Source organism: Berghia stephanieae, chromosome 6 (genome assembly GCF_034508935.2).
Source record: "Berghia stephanieae isolate SIO BIC M18660-M18661 chromosome 6, UCSD_Bste_1.3, whole genome shotgun sequence".
Lineage (NCBI taxonomy): Eukaryota > Metazoa > Mollusca > Gastropoda > Nudibranchia > Aeolidiidae > Berghia > Berghia stephanieae.
In genome coordinates, this window is record NC_088365.1 from 11,575,982 (window position 1) to 11,593,725 (window position 17,744).

The following is a 17,744-nucleotide window of genomic DNA, read 5'->3' on the forward strand; positions in this document are numbered from 1 at the left end:
CAGGTAATCACAGGGGAAATAAGCACCAAAAATAAACAAGGCAACTAAACATAAATTGGCAAATCATCCACACAATGTAACATATCATCCACACAATGTAACATATCATCCACACAATGTAACATATCATCCACACAATGTAACATATCATCCACACAATGTAACACAACAGTAATAACATAGTATAAAAATATAACACTAATAAAATAGTAACTACAAACTGATAATTTCAAATTGGAGACCCACCATCGTCACAAAAAACAGTAAAATATTGGGATGAATCAGACAATAGAATCAAAATGGTAAGAAATACAAGTCTCAAGTCTTTCTCAATGCGACAAATTGTATTTCTCCATCAAAACAAGATATTAATCCAAAGCTTGTAGTTGACTCTATGACGTCAACATTTCTAGTACCCTGTTCATCCCGATATAATACTTAATACTGATTTGAAATGACGGACCACTCATCACATGTGGCCTGCCACCTCAATATGGTTGATGTGAGTAAGAACCAGATACTGAAAACTCAGTAGAAGTAAAATATAGATCTTGTAAAACATTGAGCTTTGAGCTTTATATAGCGCAATATCCAATTAATGTGCTCAAAGCGCTTTACAAGGGGTCCATGGTCAACAGCAACATTTAACATGTAGGATGGGACATGCCGCCTGTTAGGAGATATTACAATTTTTCGGACAAAGACACATCTGTTAATGACCAGGTACTCATTTTATACCCGAGTACGGTAAGAGAACGCGAGTAAAGAGCCTTTTCCAAGGACTCAACTATGCGCCGAGCGCAAGGCTCGAACCCAGGACCTTCTGATCCGAAAGCGAGTGTCATACCACTAGACCACACAGCCGCACAGAACATGTCAGGGCTGGATAAAAGTGATCAGTTTCTCAGCTACCTTCCAATGAACAGAAGAACAATGAAATGCTGGAAAAAATTTGTTATCCACCTTATAACCTTGGCAGTAATTCAGGCAAAAATCTTGTAAAAGTAAAAGCAGTTTGGATAGGAACTAGTAATAGTAAACACTGCAGTCGATAACATTTCCCAGAGCGTCCCTAATGTCCTCAAGGGACAGACCTTTACATTTTACTTTTGTTTTGTTTTTAGGAGTTTTACAGCACCTGCAACACTATATTTTGTCATTTCAGCACGAGTAAAAAGGAAGTTGACATAGGAAAAGTTATTGATCTGAAGTTACAAGCATAAGAGAAAAAGTCAGAACAAGAAGATTCCATGCGCAATCCACCGATGTGCCTATTTTGACATGACCTACAAGTCCCATCCAAGCACAAGCAATGAAGTCTACAGTTAAATGTTTACAAACTACAATTGGTTCAAAATTAATGGCTATAAAATTACATGACAGACAGAGAGGTGATTTACAGGAAAGAAAATATCATCTCTCGAATAGGGTTCTATACATTTGACTGTCTCCCTCCCAGTCCCAGGATCAGGAAAACAAAAAAAACTTTGAGCAATTCCATTCCGGAACAAAAACGAAGAGCAACATGGGAAGGCAAACAAATATGGGGGATAGAAGATCCAACAAGCGACCTCTCTGCACATCATTGAAGGTCAGAATACGCCACCCAGACATTTTACTTTTCAAAACACATGGACAAAAATATTTGAAAGAAGTCGCGCAAATCCTTCAGGACTCACGATCCTATTTCAAACAGAGCGGGTTCCTTTTAAAATCAATTCTGCATACATTCAAAAATCACATGAGAAAAATTCATTGACATCAATTAATCCAATTCTGGCATCATAAATTTTTCACAAAGACGGCCGTAACAGCATCGTGAATCACCGTTATCACCACTCTCCTGATCTGTACTTTAATCTAGATAGATAGTAATAGAAACCATGTCACACCTATAAAGGGTGAATAACAAACAACTAATTTATCACGTCCATATAACCTGCTACATAATATTTATATTCTCAAGTATTAAGATAATAATAATAATAATGCACAATTATATTGCGCAACCTATCCCCCTGGTTGGAGGCTCTGGGCTCATTACAAATAAAATTGTCACATCGAAAGAGAAAAATACACACTAACAGCCACCCTCTCCCAACACCCACTGCCTCAAACACGCCAATACCACACACACTCATCCACATGTACCACATAAACACACTTGCAACAAGATGGCACTTTGTATCTAAACCTAATTGAAATTATTTACAAAACTTTAACCGGCTACCTATTCTGAAAAAGTGTGCATGAAACAATACAAGACAAGACATAAAGAAAAATACAAGAAAAAAAAAAAATCATACTGTCTCAAAATAGGTCGAAATTCAGTTCTTCTGATTACCGGTCAGTTGTGCCACCATTACATGTGTGACCAGGGATCAGTAGATCTGAGGTTCGAGTGGTAGTTGTACATTTTCACTGTAATTGGGAGTTAGATTTGGGGGGGGGGGGGGGGGGGGGGGTGAATCTTTTAAAATACACACTACAATATACAGTGAGAAAAAAAACATCCATCACTCTCCACCAAAAAATAAAATAAATAAATTTTTCCAAACATATTGAGTTCTAGGCCGTTCTAACCCACTACAACTTGATCATCAGTACACAATGGGAGTAGGACTGAGATGCTTAGTGTCAATATTGTTAAGGAAATTAATTGTCTGTAATCACCAACCAAAATGTATAAACCATTAATAATAATAATAATAATAATAATAATAATAATAATAATAATAATAATAATAATAATAATAATAATAATAATAATAACAATAATAATCATCATCATCATAATAGTAATAGCAATAGCAACGGCTATGTTGATGATAAGGGCCACAAATGAATTTCCTTTATTTAAGGATCCAGGATTGTAAACACAGGTAAACATGTATCACAATTTTTCATTCACTCCTAATCCTAATTTCAACTCCAATGAAGCCGAAAAGTCTTTCAAAGTATACAAATACAAACAATAAGAAGAGTTTAACCTCCTTTTACTAAGGAGGATAGGCATACAACTTTTAAATAAAATGCATGACATCATAACAGCGATTGCATAGGCAGAAGACAACTGCAACAGCCACTTTGTCCTTGTGTCTTTGTTATCCAATCAAAAATTGCAGAAAAATTCAAAATCATTATTCAAAACCTGAATACTGCAAACTGATTGTTCCGGTAAACACAAGAGGACTAAGTATCCATGATCAAACACAATGAGCCATTTTGTTGAAATGCCTTAGAAATCATAATCTTCTTGTATCACACTTATAAGGCAGAACTGACTATAACTATAATCACCAACTAACTACCACCCTCCACAACTTTATCCTCTGATAATGACGACGGTTCTGTTGTGCTGTCACTGGGGATTTTATCCGTTTCCCCTTCTATTTCTGTTCCTTCGTCAGTAGATGCTGCAGCTGGTGTATTGGCACCCTTCTTCCAAGTGGTGGCAGGAGACGTATAGCACGCTGTGGTTCGCGTCAAGAGAAACACGTAACCCGTGAGTCCACCCATGTTGATGCTGAGTATGAGACGCCGCTGCCACAACTTTCCAAAAGTCTGGAGAGCCTAGCAGTGGAAGAGTAGATTGAAAAAAAAAAAAAAAAAAAAAAGAAAGAAAAAGATTTAAAATAAAAGAATGCAGGGTAAAGAGAAATAGGGCATGAAAATAGAATTCAAAATTTAAAAACAAGAACAATAGTCCTGAAAAGCCTCAGAGAGAAGAAAAAGAAATAATTCAGGCTTAAGAAAGGGTTTTGGGTTTTTTCTTAAATTGTAAAAAAAAATAAAAATGCCAACATCAAAATGTTTAAGTTAAAAAAAAATTTCTTTAAGTGTCAAATTAGAACAAATAACTTTTTTTTCATTTCCAACACAAGAGGGTGGTCTGTTTTTGTTTGTAAAATGGTTGGAAAAAAAAATAAGAAAAAAATTCCAAAGTAGTTTTGAACCCAACACTCATTGTCTCATGATCAGTCTCATGTTTCCCGATTTGAAGGATGAATGAGAAAAATATTAATTTAGTGCTTGCACAGGATAACGGAAATAATTTTAAACACAAGCCTACACATGTTATGTTATGTGGAGTAATGGAAATGTCTTTTTATGGTAATCAATTTTCCTGACTTTGTTTTCAAGAACAGCAGATGGATTAGGTGAAAATACGAACAGAAAAAAAAAACTCTTTAAAAAGTTACCAACTTGTCATTCATGATGCCTACTAAAATTGTGGCACTGTATTTCAAAACACTGGAATTTTTTGACAAACTTATCATAAACTCTTATAACAGAGTGTTGTAAATTTTTAAATCTTCTGCACTAAAATATACTGACACATTGTTTTAACTCATAATAATACCTTTATCAAGCTGGTTCTATCCTCTGTGAGAAGACAGGCCCGAGCCCCTGGCCTAGCAGTCCTGGCCATGGCATTTAGAAGACTCGGGTATAGTGATCTATTGATGTAGCGGGATCCCATTCTACATACGGGAAAACGAAAAAAATGATATTTTTCAATTTCATAGTTATAAAAATCGAAATATAATTTTCAAATTGATGAGGAAGAATACAGAGACTAAAAAGGCTCATCATTTCCATAAAAATGTGATTAATCAATGGTGTAACATACAGTGTCAAATCAAAGAAAAGAAAGAGCAAAAAAAAAAAAAAAGACATTGGGACAGTTGCAAACCTGCCAAATTGAAAACTTCCAATTTAGTCATTTTTATGTCAATTTTTGACAAGGAAATTCGTAATTTCTGAAATTGTGTTGTAGTAGTAGTAGTAGCAGCAGCAGCAGTAGTTAAGTAGTAATATTATCTTATTATATTATTCTTATCCTTCTTATCATCATCCTTCTTCTTTTTCTTCGTCTTCTTCTTTTTCTGCTTATTATTATTTAAGTATTACTAAGAATTAAAAATTCGTAATTTTCCATAAAAATTCGTATTTGACCATGAAATTTGTCTAAAATTCATAAAATTACGAAAAATTCGTCAGATTCTGTATGCAGATGTGGGCAGAGCTGAAGATCCGGATAGCTTAGTAGGTAGAACACTAATTTCACAAACAAAGGGCGTGGTATCAATCTTGAGTGCAGTCAGGGTTCTCTTTTTAAATTTTTTTTTGTCCACCTAGAAGTGATCGTATAGCCGATATCATATTCAAAGGTAAAAGTAACTGTTTCCACCACATTAACAACAAAACAACTGGGATAAACTCTGGCTCTACAGACGAGAGGCTCGAAAGGACAACATTTTTATACTAGTGGGTTTAACTGGAAAATATTTTTCAGAGGCATCAATTCCTTGTCTGTGGTCTGCAGCATAAGAGATGACTACGTGATGATGATATAATATCATGAACCTTCTTCATCAATCAACTTTGCCCCAAATCACTGACAGAACATTAACGTACTCACCTATAGCCGAAAGGCTGGGGAAAAGAAGATTGAAAAAAAATGAATCAACACTATTGTAAAATAAAATTATAATAAGTTACACAAAAATTGAAAAACTATTTCAGATTATCATCATATATTTTGACCATATTGCATTGTCTACATACACAAACACACAATAAATATATAAAAACATTGATGGCATTGATGTTTTGTTTATTCATCTTAACAACGCCACTACCACATTATCTCAATCGTCTGTAGTGTTTCATTCATCCTGATTTGTTGATAAAGGGGAAAACCGAAACGTCCATTTTATCTGTTTTCGTATATTAAATTGAAGCTTACATTCAATTTCACATTGTTATTTTTTCTCTGATCCACCAGGATTGATTGGGTGGTTGGATATAATAATAAATGGCACATATATGGCGCTTTACCTCGGATATGACTGAGATTGAGAAGGAAATAGTGTGCAATCGACTGAGGTCAAAGCCAGAGGGTGCCAAGCAACCAGATATATCTAACTAGCAGTACTAAATGTTAAATAAACTAACTCTGTTTTAAAGAGCTCTTACCAAGTCCGAGATAAAGACATCCACACACTGGTCTCGAAGAGGGAAATGTTCAATATTCCACTGAACTGTGCCGATTTTCATGGTGCCACTGTTAATGAAAAGAGCAAGAATTTAAAATTGCATGAGCATAGAGGCTTAGCTAGTTTCTTGCTCAAGGAAAAAAAATGAGTGGAAAGTGTAATGTCTTAGCTGCTCCTTCAAAATATCCAAGATTCTTTTTTTTTTAATATAAAAAATTGAGCTTTATACAGCGCAAATTCCACTAAAAGGGCTCAAAGCGCTTTACAAAGGGTCCATAGTCAACAGCAACATTTAACATGTAGGACGGGACATGCCACCTGTTAGGCGATATTACAATTTTTCTGACAAAGACAATGCTGTTAACGGCCAGGTACTCATTTTACACCTGAGTACGGTGAGAGAATGTGAGTAAAGAGCCTTTTCCAAGGACTCAACTATGTGTCGAGCGCGAGACTCGAACCCAGGACCTTCCGATCTGAAAACGAGTGTCATACCACAAGACCACATAGCCGCACTTCAACTGGCAATAATAAACAAATGACTGGATTAAACATTTTGTTCCTCAAATCTTTACCTTTGCTCCTGTAAACGCTTCTGATGAATGGCGTCAATGTTAAGCAGAGAGCGCTCGATGCCCTTCTCGTGAAAGTCTCCTCCAAAGAAGAAACAATTGACCCAGTTCAAACTGCCTTCAATCGGGATGGCTGACGTGCCACACATAGGATCACACACAAAGTCTCCATTTCTCACCCGACACAACCTGTCATTAGTCAAAACAAATTTTTAAAAAATTTTAATTGAATAAACTGATAAACTGTTTTGTGGAACTTTAAAAAGACAGAAGAAAATAAAAATGTAATGGTATAGTGGAGAGGCAAGAAGACTTGATGCATCATAACACGATTACATAGTATTTTTGTTGTTGGCTGAAGAAAAGTTTGGAGCCGTTTTGGTCCTTTTTGTGTATAAAAATAAATAGGTACAAGTAGATTAGGCCAAAAAATGTTGAAATCCATCTCCAATAAATTCAAAAAGCTGTGACTTATTTTGAAATGTGACCCACTGCTTCAAAACAGTATAATGTTGGAGTGATCTAGATGTTGGAAATAAAATTAAAATTCATTTTTAAAAAAGCTGGAAATTTTGCACCCATGCATTTATACTGTTATTTTGTAAAGTTAGTGTATTCATTATTTGTCCAATACCTTTGACACGGTAATTGGAATGACGATCCTTAAATTAAATATATCTTACCGCAACATGTTGTAGCAAATAGTGGCCCTCAAGGTGGTGGGCCCAAAAGCCACCAAGTTCCGATTGTGTAAACTGGTCTTTGTGATGCAGAGTGAAACCGTCACCTCCTCATTATCTATATTCAACAAAACCTTTTGTGAGGAGAGAAATGAAATGACACAGTGATGAAGCATGCTGATGAGTATCAAGAGTGATATTAACATAGAATCATAATATTATATGATAACACTTTATCAGGCCTTTGGTGGATAGTTGTCAGGAGGTATTCTGTCACATTCTTTGTTTTAACTGAATCGATCAGAATGCCGATTTTTAATCATGTATTATATTTTGATTGGTCGGTAAACATGAAAAAAGGAAACAATAACTTGAAATAATATCCACCTGTCTGATTATTACCCCTATCAAATCAATTCCAGCTGAATATTTCTTCCATGTGAGTTTCATATCTTAACAGTTGAAAGAGTAAAATCTAAATCCTTTACAAATGACACACAAGTTCATAATCTTAATGTCTAAAAATACTGTACATTCAAATGAACAATCTCCCAATAATAGCAACCAAGGCAAATTATACTGTAATCCCAAATACTTTATGGAAGATAAGGTATAAAAAATAAAAATAATTTAGAAAGTACCAGAAACAATAGAGAATAAAAACCTTTAAATGAGTAAAATTAAGATTCAAACTTGGGTAATCCTCATCTGAATGTGAAAGAAACCGAATAAAATTTCAGCTCAACCCATTTTCTTCGACTTTATAAAACTATTAATGCTATAAAAAAATATAAACAGTCAACAAAACCAGAGTAACAAACATATCACTTTTGCTACTTACCTCAATATCAAAGTTTTTCAGGTCCACAGACCAACCAAAGTATCGGATGATGGCACTGCCTAGACTAGCAGCTGCTGAGGAGGAGTCAAATGAATGGTTATCACCAACCCTGTTACACGTGACACGAAATGTTGGCTTTGTAGGGTCACGCTCTTTCTTCACAGGTGATGCAGCTGGAGATGCATTGATATTTGAATTGGGTTCAATAAGTCCTTCTCCATTCGTGTCTTTTTTCTCATTAACAACAGATAAAACTTCGGACTTGATGTCGCTTGATATGGCACTGTTATCACAATCAGATTTTATAAATTCATCCTTATCGACTGATGACGAGGGAAGATAATTGGAGGGATAGGACTTGGAGGAATATGGGACATCAACATTACTCTCTATAGATTTACACTGGCTCTGCTCTGAGCCGGCATCAACGGAAGTTGAAGGCAAGTTTTTCTCCAATCGGGATTTCATGAATAGGTCAAGATTTTGGTTAATCGGGGTGGAAGGGGGCGTTGCACAATCTGGTAGAGAAGCGGCTTGATCACAGGACATCATTGACGATGAATGAGGTGACGTCGACGACAGACGTTCGATAACGGACGATGCAAACTCTTTTGCAGATGACAAAATACTAATCGGAGCACTTGGTTTCTTGAAAGGTGAGGCAAGTGACTGGGGTTGAGGTGGTGAGGATGTTGCATTTTCTTCTTCTTCATCGTCATCTAAATCATTACTTTTTGATGGAGAATCATCTGGGACCTGATGCATTGACCTGTCAACATCCATGGGCTCTAAATCACGTTGATCTTTTTCACTGATATCCGTGGGAAACACATTTTCATCAGGGCCTGGAATAAGAACTTTGATCTCAATCTGAGGTGCTGGTTTGTTTGGGTCCACTTGCTTGATAATAACTTTCTTGGTACCGTTTTTGTCGATGTTAACATTAGTACCTATACGTTGCTGATCTGTACTCGATGACTCTGATTCAGAATCAACTGGTTTAGCACAATCATTCACACCCTTTTTATCAACTTCATCTTGTCCAGCCTCATTGACAGACTTGCCTTTTTCCTCTTGTGCCCGTTTAGCTTTTCTCTCCTCCTTTTGCTTCTTCCATTTCCCCCCTTTCTTGCCTTTCTTCTCAGTCGACTGTTCAGGTTTTGCCTTTGGTGGCACAACAACAACGTCAATCAAATCCTCGGGTGTTGGGACAACATCGGGCTTTGACATGATAGGATGCTGAAAATCGTTGAATTGTTTCCACACTCGAAGCCCTTTGTCCCAGTCCATATTTAGCACCAACTTTTGAATACCAGCAAGACTCTCGTGCTGTTGTGAACAAGGAAATTCGTTAACATATAATGATCGATAAAAAACACTACATGTATTCAGTACATAGATAATATGTCAAATATCTATTTAATTGTTTTAATTATTGTGGTTTTAGAGATGTATAAATATAGCCAAAGCCAAGTTGGTTTTAAAAAAGGTTTAAAGTTTGGAGGATTTATTTATTATTCTATTCCTTTATTTTCAATATAGTAATTATTGCATTTATTCATTTGTTAAATTCATTTATTTATTTATATAGTTATCTATTTACCTATATATTTATTTATTATTATTATCATTATTATAGTTAGTATTTATCATCATCGTCATCACCATTCTTCTTTCTATTATTATTATCATTATCATCAATATTATCATTATTATTATTATTATTATTATTATTATTATTATTATTGTATTATTTTGTTATTTTAAATTATGTCAGTTGCACAATAGCAGTTAATACAAAGCACAAGAATAAAAAATGTTGACAAGTAATGTTACCAAAAAATCAGACTGTCAGTAACTGCACCGTGTTCAATCTGGAAGTGGGTCAGTAATTTATTTGCATGGCAACCATATGATTGCAACCGAGATTGTCTCACTTTTCACTATTTAAAAAAAAAATATGGATACTGAATAGCATACTGCCAAAGCACTATTCAGTATCTGATACTGAATAACCATTTCGATTTAAAATATTTGCTGGCAAGCCTGGTAACGGTGACTAACAATCATAATTTTTATTTCTGTACAGTCAATAATGAAGAGGGTAACCAAAAGACAATACCTGCTCTGTGAACCCAAAGTGAGAAACAGAATATATCACAACCCTGCACTTGTCTATAGATCCCATTTTTATGACCTGAAAAGGCATAATGTATAAAAAAAACAAAAATCTAAATTGAATCAAGAAAAAAAAAGAAGAGAGAAACACAGAATGAAAAGAAGGAAAGAAAGAGAGAGAGGGAGAGTGGGGGGGAGGCAGTGCTAGATATGTATAATGTAATTTTTATTGGATTCAATAGTCTGATGTCATGTCGCCCAGCAACCGCGGCCATCGTGCTTCTAAACAAAGAAAATCGGTACTTTTTATTCTTCATGTGACTAGAACTTTTCATATGTCTTGTGATCAGAATGTGTAAAAGTCAAAACATGATCAGATTTATGTTTTTTCCCCCTGGATACGCTTCTATGCTCGGAGAAATATTTCATAAGGGCGTCCGCCATTGTTCCGATAGTTTAGAGCCAGTTACTAAGTTACCATGCATTATTACAAGGGAAGTGACGTTACGACTGTTGAAGCGTATTATGGGAAATCTCAGAATTACGGAGTGACATTTCAGTAAAATTGCAATTCAATCTCCAGCAGTTTGTTGCACATACATCTTTTCAGACTGAATATTTTGGTTTTTACTGTAGATAGGATGCATCTCATGATTTGAACACAATAGTTAACAAGTTAATATCTTAAATAGTTTTTTCACAAGACTTACTCAAAGATTGGTTATAGAGTGACACCAGTAAAATAAATAAAAAGTCACCCTGATTGGTTCATTGAAATATTCTATTGAATTTGTTGGCTTTACGTAGGTGTTATGTAGTTTCTCACCATCATCATCATCATTGACTTTTTCATCCTGGGTCACTGAACAGAGAAGTGTGGAGCCTTGGATGGCCGAGGCCATTCGGGCACTGGGTTGGATCTCCATTATAGTCACATGTCAGGGCGTACCAGTTAAGTGGCTAGCTACAGGCTACAGACTCAACATCCAGGATGTTCTCGTGACGGTCAATCGGAATTATACGGAGAAGGTCGGAGATTCACAGACCAACAGTTCCCATCCTTCTCTATCCTGAGCTAACTTTTTAATCTCGTACTAATGTCTTATCACTTCTCTGTATTGTATATCAGATTTTTTAATTCTCCTCCATGTTCCCTGTGGCCTTCCCCTTGATCTTCTGCCCTGAGGGGTCCAGTCCAATACTTTCTTAGTTATAGTGGAGTCATTTTTTCATAGGGCGTGTCCAATCCACCTCCAATGACTTCTTCCTATTTTCTCTCCCTCTCCCGCTGGTTTCTCATGTGTTTTTATCTATATTTGTTCTTAATTCTATCCATCCATTACGCAAATCTGTATTCTCCTTATACATGCCTGCGATGCACTCCAAGTTTCACATCCAGACTTCACGTTTGAGTTGAAAAGTCTTTCGTCAAAGGGAGATATCATTAGTCTTTAGTTCTCCAAACTCTGTTCAAATATGTGAATGCAGTGCTCCTGTAACTTGTAGTAGGCACTTGCAAGAATTTTTCAAAATAGTGATATCGGTATTAATTTAGCGTAGAAAAATAAAGGGGAGTGAAACATTTACTAAAGTGAAAAAATTATCGCTCTATCTCAACTAGTTAAAAAGTTATGACCTTTTATGTGGTGAAAAATCTCTATAGAAGCTTAATAGGAAAATATGTGACCAAAACACAGCAACCCAATGGATAATCAAGTATAATTCAGAAACGGCTTCAGATACAACTTTGAAATTTTTACATGTGGTAATTCAACATCTCTGTAATACACTGCAAACAGAAAAATAATTATTTAATGAGAGAGAAAGGTATAATTTAGAGCTGAAACAACTGAAATCAAGGAAAAATATTGGAATTTTGGAAAAGTCGACAATTAAATATTTATTCATATGTAGATAGACCAAGTACACCACTGAATCGGCGTCATTTAGTTGTTCACTTTGAACTTTTCAAAATGAAAATAGACCTCATAAAAGCAAAGATATGGACTGATAAATGTTTGAGGTGGTGTATCAGTGTTTAAAATGGTCGAAAATAGGTGATTTGAAAAACTTCCGCTCACTGTTCCGCTAAATTGGACAGACGTCCGTCAAAAGATGAAATACGTCAAAATCAACAGTGAAAAATCAATCGGAAAAAAAAGGAAGAGAATTGTAAATTATAAAATGAATGCATGGACATGAAAACGCCAATCAATTGAATAATTTAAAACAAAAATAACTTCCATAAATGGAATATTTTGTAAGATATAAAGATGTAAAGTTTTGATGTGGATTGACGAAGTTATCTCTCAAACGCAGCAGACGACAGGAAGTGAATCAGTATAAGAAAATGGCAGCTTCTGTAAACAATCGAGGCCAATTACTGTTTTTTGGGGAGCTCTAACTTTTGAGTGCAAACATATTTTGCTCTGAAATTTTTAGAGAAGCTACTTTAATATGTATCTCAGAAGGACTTTTTTTTATTAAGAAGGACCATCTCTGGTTTAAAAGTTATAAGCGTTTAAACACATATACTCTATTTACGCAAAGATTTCTCAAAATCATGATATAGGAAGATAATAATATTAGCATCATTGTATGCAGAATTTTATGCCCTTTCCAATGATATACATGCCATTTCATTCCACTGAGAAAGAAGAATGAGCATTTTAAAATCAGTCCTAAATTTTTTCCCCTCAAAAACGGAAACAGAAATCCTCGCCTGTTTTCAACTCGCGAGAGCTACTTCTTGCAAGTGCCTACTTGTAGAAGTTATGGGAGGCCTTCCGAAGTTACCATTAATAAACTACCTCTACTATTACAGCCACCACCATATCATCATTACTACTAGAGAGGTGGGCCTTTGGCCTACCAACCTCCGCTGCACGTCCAACTCGCCTTGAGCATGCATTCACGTAAAATATAAAGATTTTTTTTAAAAACCTACCTCTGTTTCAAAAACTAGCATCTTTCACCTTTCTAAGAAACATTTTGATTTTTCAGAACTTTAGTTCGTTAAAAAATACCGGCCAATCTGACCCGTTGAGTCGAATGAAAACGAAATTTTGTTGTTTACACGGTTCAAAGGAAATGCCGTAAATAAGCTTTCATGGACTTCCTGTGTTGTTTTTATAGTGTCACGTGACCGTTTTGAGAAATTTGTCGTCTGCTACAAATAATTAGACCGGTAGGGGGTAGATATTTTCGTTGGAGCAGAGAAAAAGTGAGTATTATTTCTTGGACTTGTAGAGAGGCCTAGGGTCCACCAGCAGTCAAGTTGATTGAATAAAAGAAAAAAAGGCCTTTTTTATCCGCCGCCACCACCACCGTGAGAGTGGAGAGGGGGGGGGGGGTTGCATGATGAAGACGAAAGGGAGACGTGTGGCTTGGTGACGTAGAGCTTGTCAACGATGCTGGCAGATGTTCTTAACCCCTTAACAGCGAAGCAAATTTTTTGCTTTCAGATAATAGTTTGCTTTTATCTTTATTATTGTTAACGGAGAATACAGCTTTTCCACCAAGAGAGCAGTCAGACTATCGCAACTTGGACTTCAATTGTCTATAATCGTTTTGCCGTTACTTGTCTTTTGATGAAAGAGGATTTGGTGTTAGGTCAAAGATCGAATTTGGCCGCTAAAGGTTGCATTGCTACTGGGTTTGCTCTTCCCCCCCCCCCCCCCCCTCCTCCTTTTTTTCTTCTTTTTTTTTTCAACTTAGTATTGTTGATTGCTATTTCCTTTTTTTATGATTAGCAAGTAGGAGTCTCACAGGATGCAGGAGTACTGCAATTAACCCTTTGCCAGTGACATTGATTTTTTTGTTTTCAAATAATAGTCGTCATTTATATTATTTTTTAAGTCAGAAAAAAAAAACGTTTCCACCATAAGAGCAGTAAGAATATTGATAAAAAGCGCTTTGAGCACGTTGGGTGGACATTACCCTATATAAAAGCTCGAGTTTTTAAATTGTAATTTGTTTTTTGTCTTTTGATGAAAACGGTAATTTTTTATTTTTGGTCCAAGTAAGATTGATATTCGCCTTTAAAAGGTTAAGTTGTTTTGTTTTTTCAGGGTTTTTTTGTTTTGTTTTTCAAATGCGGATACGCTGCTTCTTCAAAACAATCATATATGTATCTGCAAACAGCAGAACGTTTTCATTTTACATTGAGATGGGAAGGGATAACACTATGATAAGAAAGAAAGAGAGAGAGAGAGAGAGAGAGAGAGAGAGAGAGAGAGAGAGAGAGAGAGAGAGAGAGAGAGAGAAAGTGAGAGAGAGAGAGAGAAGAGAGAGAGAGAGAGAGAGAGAGAGAGAGAGAGAGAGAGAGAGAGAGAGAGAGAGAGAGAGAGAGAGCGATGGGCGGGGGGATGGGGGGATAGTAAGGGGGAATGGGAAAAGATGAAAGAAACAATGGGTTGCCTGATGATGTAGATCAAAGGATTGTTACAGCGGTGTTCACGGTGCGTACTTCGTGAAATTTTAACCTTTTACAGTGACAGTTTTTTTTCTGCAGATTGCTTATGCAGAATAAATCGTTTCCACCAAGAGAGCAGTAGTAAGAGTATATTTCGACTCGGGCTTCAATTAAACTATAAATCGCAAAGCTTGTCTTTTAATGATAACATTAAGACTAAGATCTGGAGTTTGGGGAGTGTAAGATGGAATCTCGCCAATAATGGTTAAAATTGTTTTGATTTTTAAAAACATAACACACACACACACACACACACACGAGCGCACGCGGTCACGACAACGAGGACCATCTACTGCTTGTGTTGCAACGGTAAATCAGTTTACGTGTACGTAGTTCCTGAGGCGAGATGCCCCGTTACCGTGTACGCAACGCAGGCACCCCCCCCCCAAAAAAAAAAGAGACACACACACGCACACACACACGCACGCAGTCTCGCATCCGCTACGAACTAATTTTGCGCACCAATTTTTACTGCACTAATGCACCAAATTGCATACCTATCTATGGACACTTTTTCCAGTATCTTTTTCACAATAAACTGTTTAAAAAACCTGGGGCCAGGGTTGCTAATTTGGCCTCCTGGTGGCTTTTCCCAAGCCATTTGGCATCCCAAAATTTGGTTTGGCCACTTGGCCTCCTGTAACCAACTTTTCGGCTTCCTCTGACTTTCCCCGTTATATCGTTTTACTCTGGTACCGGTAAAACTTTGGCAATCTAAATATCTAAATGCAACACGTGCTAACGCCACAGATTGCAATGGCGAAATGGTGTTTTGATTAAGGTGAGTACAGCGAATGTTCCTTTAAATTAATTTTCTTTTTTCTTCTTCAAAAATGGGGGAAATAAATTGTTCAACAAATCTAAAGAGTTTTCGCGAGGCTAAGGTGGGTTTGGTGGTATTTGGCCTCCTGCCGAGGAATCTGGCCTCTTGCTATAGCAGTTTGGTCTCTTACTCAAAAATGATCTGGCAACCCTGCCTGGGGGGGCGGCACCCTTGATAACAGAAACGAGACCCGCACGATTTCGCGAGGAATGAATCATGAAAAAAATTAGGATATAATTTCAACACAACTTTTGAAATTCATCAAGGATTGTCCAGTACCGAATGTTTTTTGATAGAAAACAAATGCATCTTCAAATCTAAACTGCTTTTGACGGTAAGCGGTAAGTTTTTTATTTATTTTTCTGTCCAAACGAATGATTTGTCCTGGTACAGAAGCTAAGTATTGGTAACACCGGCCCACCTCTCTACTACTACTACCACCATTACTAGAGAGCTGAGCCGGTGTTACCAATACTTAGCTTCTATAACCAGGACAAATCATTCGTTTGGACAGAAAAATAAATAAAAACTTACCGCTTACCGTCAAAAGCAGTTTAGATTTGAAGATGCATTTGTTTTCTATCAAAAAACATTCGGTAATGGACAATCCTTGATGAATTTCAAAAGTTGTGTTGAAATTATATTCTAATTGTTTTCATTTTTAATTCCTCGCGAAATCGTCTGGGTCCCGTTTCTGTTATCAAGGTTCCGCCTAGCCAGGCAGGGTTGCCAGATCATTTTTGAGTAAGAGACCAAACTAGCTATAGCAAGAGGCCAGATTCCTCGGCAGGAGCCCAAATACCACCAAACCCACCTTAGCCTCGCGAAAACTCTTTAGATTTGTTAAACAATTTAGATAGGATAAGGAAAATTCGTATATATAGAAGCATTAGCAAATGCAATCTGTGGCGTTAGCACGTGTTGCATTTAGATATTTAGATTGCCAAATAAAATAAGTTTTACCGTACCAGAGTAAAACGATATAACGGGGAAAGTCAGAGGAAGCCAAAAAGTTGGTTACAGGAGGCCAAATTTTGGGAGGCCAAATGGCTTGGGAAAAGGCCAAATTTCTCAAATTTGGCCACCAGGAGGCCAAACTGGCAACCCTGGCCCCAGGTTTTTAAAAAAGTTTATTGGGAAAAAGATACGGAACAAAGTGTCCATAGATAGGTATGCAATTTGGTGCATTAGTGCAGTAAAAAGGCCTTTTTTTTCTTTTATTCAATAAACTTGACTGCTGGTGGACCCTAGGCCTCTCTACAAGTCCAAGAAATAATACTCACTTTTTCTCTGCTCCAACGAAAATATCTACCCCCTACCGGTCTAATTATTTGTAGCAGACGACAAATTTCTCAAAACGGTCACGTGACACTGTAAAAACAACACAGGAAGTCCATGAAAGCTTATTTACGGCATTTCCTTTGAACCGTGTAAACAACAAAATTTCGTTTTCATTCGACTCAACGGGTCAGATTGGCCGGTATTTTTTAACGAACTAAAGTTCTGAAAAATCAAAATGTTTCTTAGAAAGGTGAAAGATGCTAGTTTTTGAAACAGAGGTAGGTTTTTTAAAAAAATCTTTATATTTTACGTGAATGCATGCTCAAGGCGAGTTGGACGTGCAGCGGAGGTTGGTCGGCCAAAGGCGAGGCTCTCTAATATCTAACTTACTTCTTTTACAGAGTGAATAGGAATTTTCCAAGTTATTTTCCCCCTGGCTGATTTCACGTCTGCAACGTCAAACTTTTCCTTTGCCTCTCCACGGGCGCACTCTTCGAAGCCAGAAACAACTGAGGCTTCTATGCAACACAATTCATCATCTATTTCGGCTCCGTTACCTTCGTGTGAAGCCATGCTTTATTTAATTTGATGGGTTGTACTTTTCTCTCCAATTTGAATGTCAACAAAAAACGTGACAAGGAAAATGAAAATAAAAACAAGACTGCAAGTAACCGATTACTTATTGCTTCCCTGGGTAGTCAAACAAATATTTTTCAGCAACTACTACGTGTTTCTTTATTCCACTTTGATAAAACATATTCGTATGGCGGATACGGTCTCAAAGTTTAGGATTACTTTGTTTGACTAGGCAATAAAAGAAAAGAATTAATAGAGTTTTGTTAATACCCCAAAGACATGTTCAAGTTTGTTTACCCGAATACCTTATCTTTTAATTGCCATTATTCTTCGTTATCGCTTTTTTTTTAAATTATGGATGCGAGGAACCACTTCAA

The 17,744-nt window shown here is 36.5% G+C and overlaps 1 protein-coding gene across 1 annotated transcript; it reads right to left on the minus strand.

The window, feature by feature from the left end:
* Positions 1-2,449: 2,449 nt before the first annotated feature.
* LOC144974477 (uncharacterized) lies at positions 2,450-17,435 on the minus strand. The gene is made up of 9 exons (XM_078917375.1): positions 17,182-17,435; positions 10,218-10,292; positions 8,096-9,424; positions 7,258-7,388; positions 6,578-6,763; positions 5,983-6,070; positions 5,426-5,439; positions 4,364-4,484; positions 2,450-3,573 (listed from the first exon to the last, which is right to left on the minus strand). Exons 1-9 carry the CDS (start codon positions 17,362-17,364, stop codon positions 3,304-3,306), a joined length of 2,397 nt encoding a protein of 798 aa, XP_078773501.1. The 5' UTR covers positions 17,365-17,435; the 3' UTR covers positions 2,450-3,303.
* Between the last annotated feature and the right edge of the window lie 309 nt (positions 17,436-17,744).

Excerpts from the sequence above, each read along its gene's own strand:
- LOC144974477 (XM_078917375.1), bottom strand. The coding sequence starts at position 17,364 with ATGGCTTCACACGAAGGTAACGGAGCCGAAATAGATGATGAATTGTGT. Across the intron at positions 7,389-8,095 it reads TGAAAAACTTTGATATTGAG|GTTTTGTTGAATATAGATAA; the intron begins GTAAGTAGCAAA and ends TCCTCACAAAAG. Across the intron at positions 3,574-4,363 it reads ATAGAACCAGCTTGATAAAG|GCTCTCCAGACTTTTGGAAA; the intron begins GTATTATTATGA and ends TTCCACTGCTAG.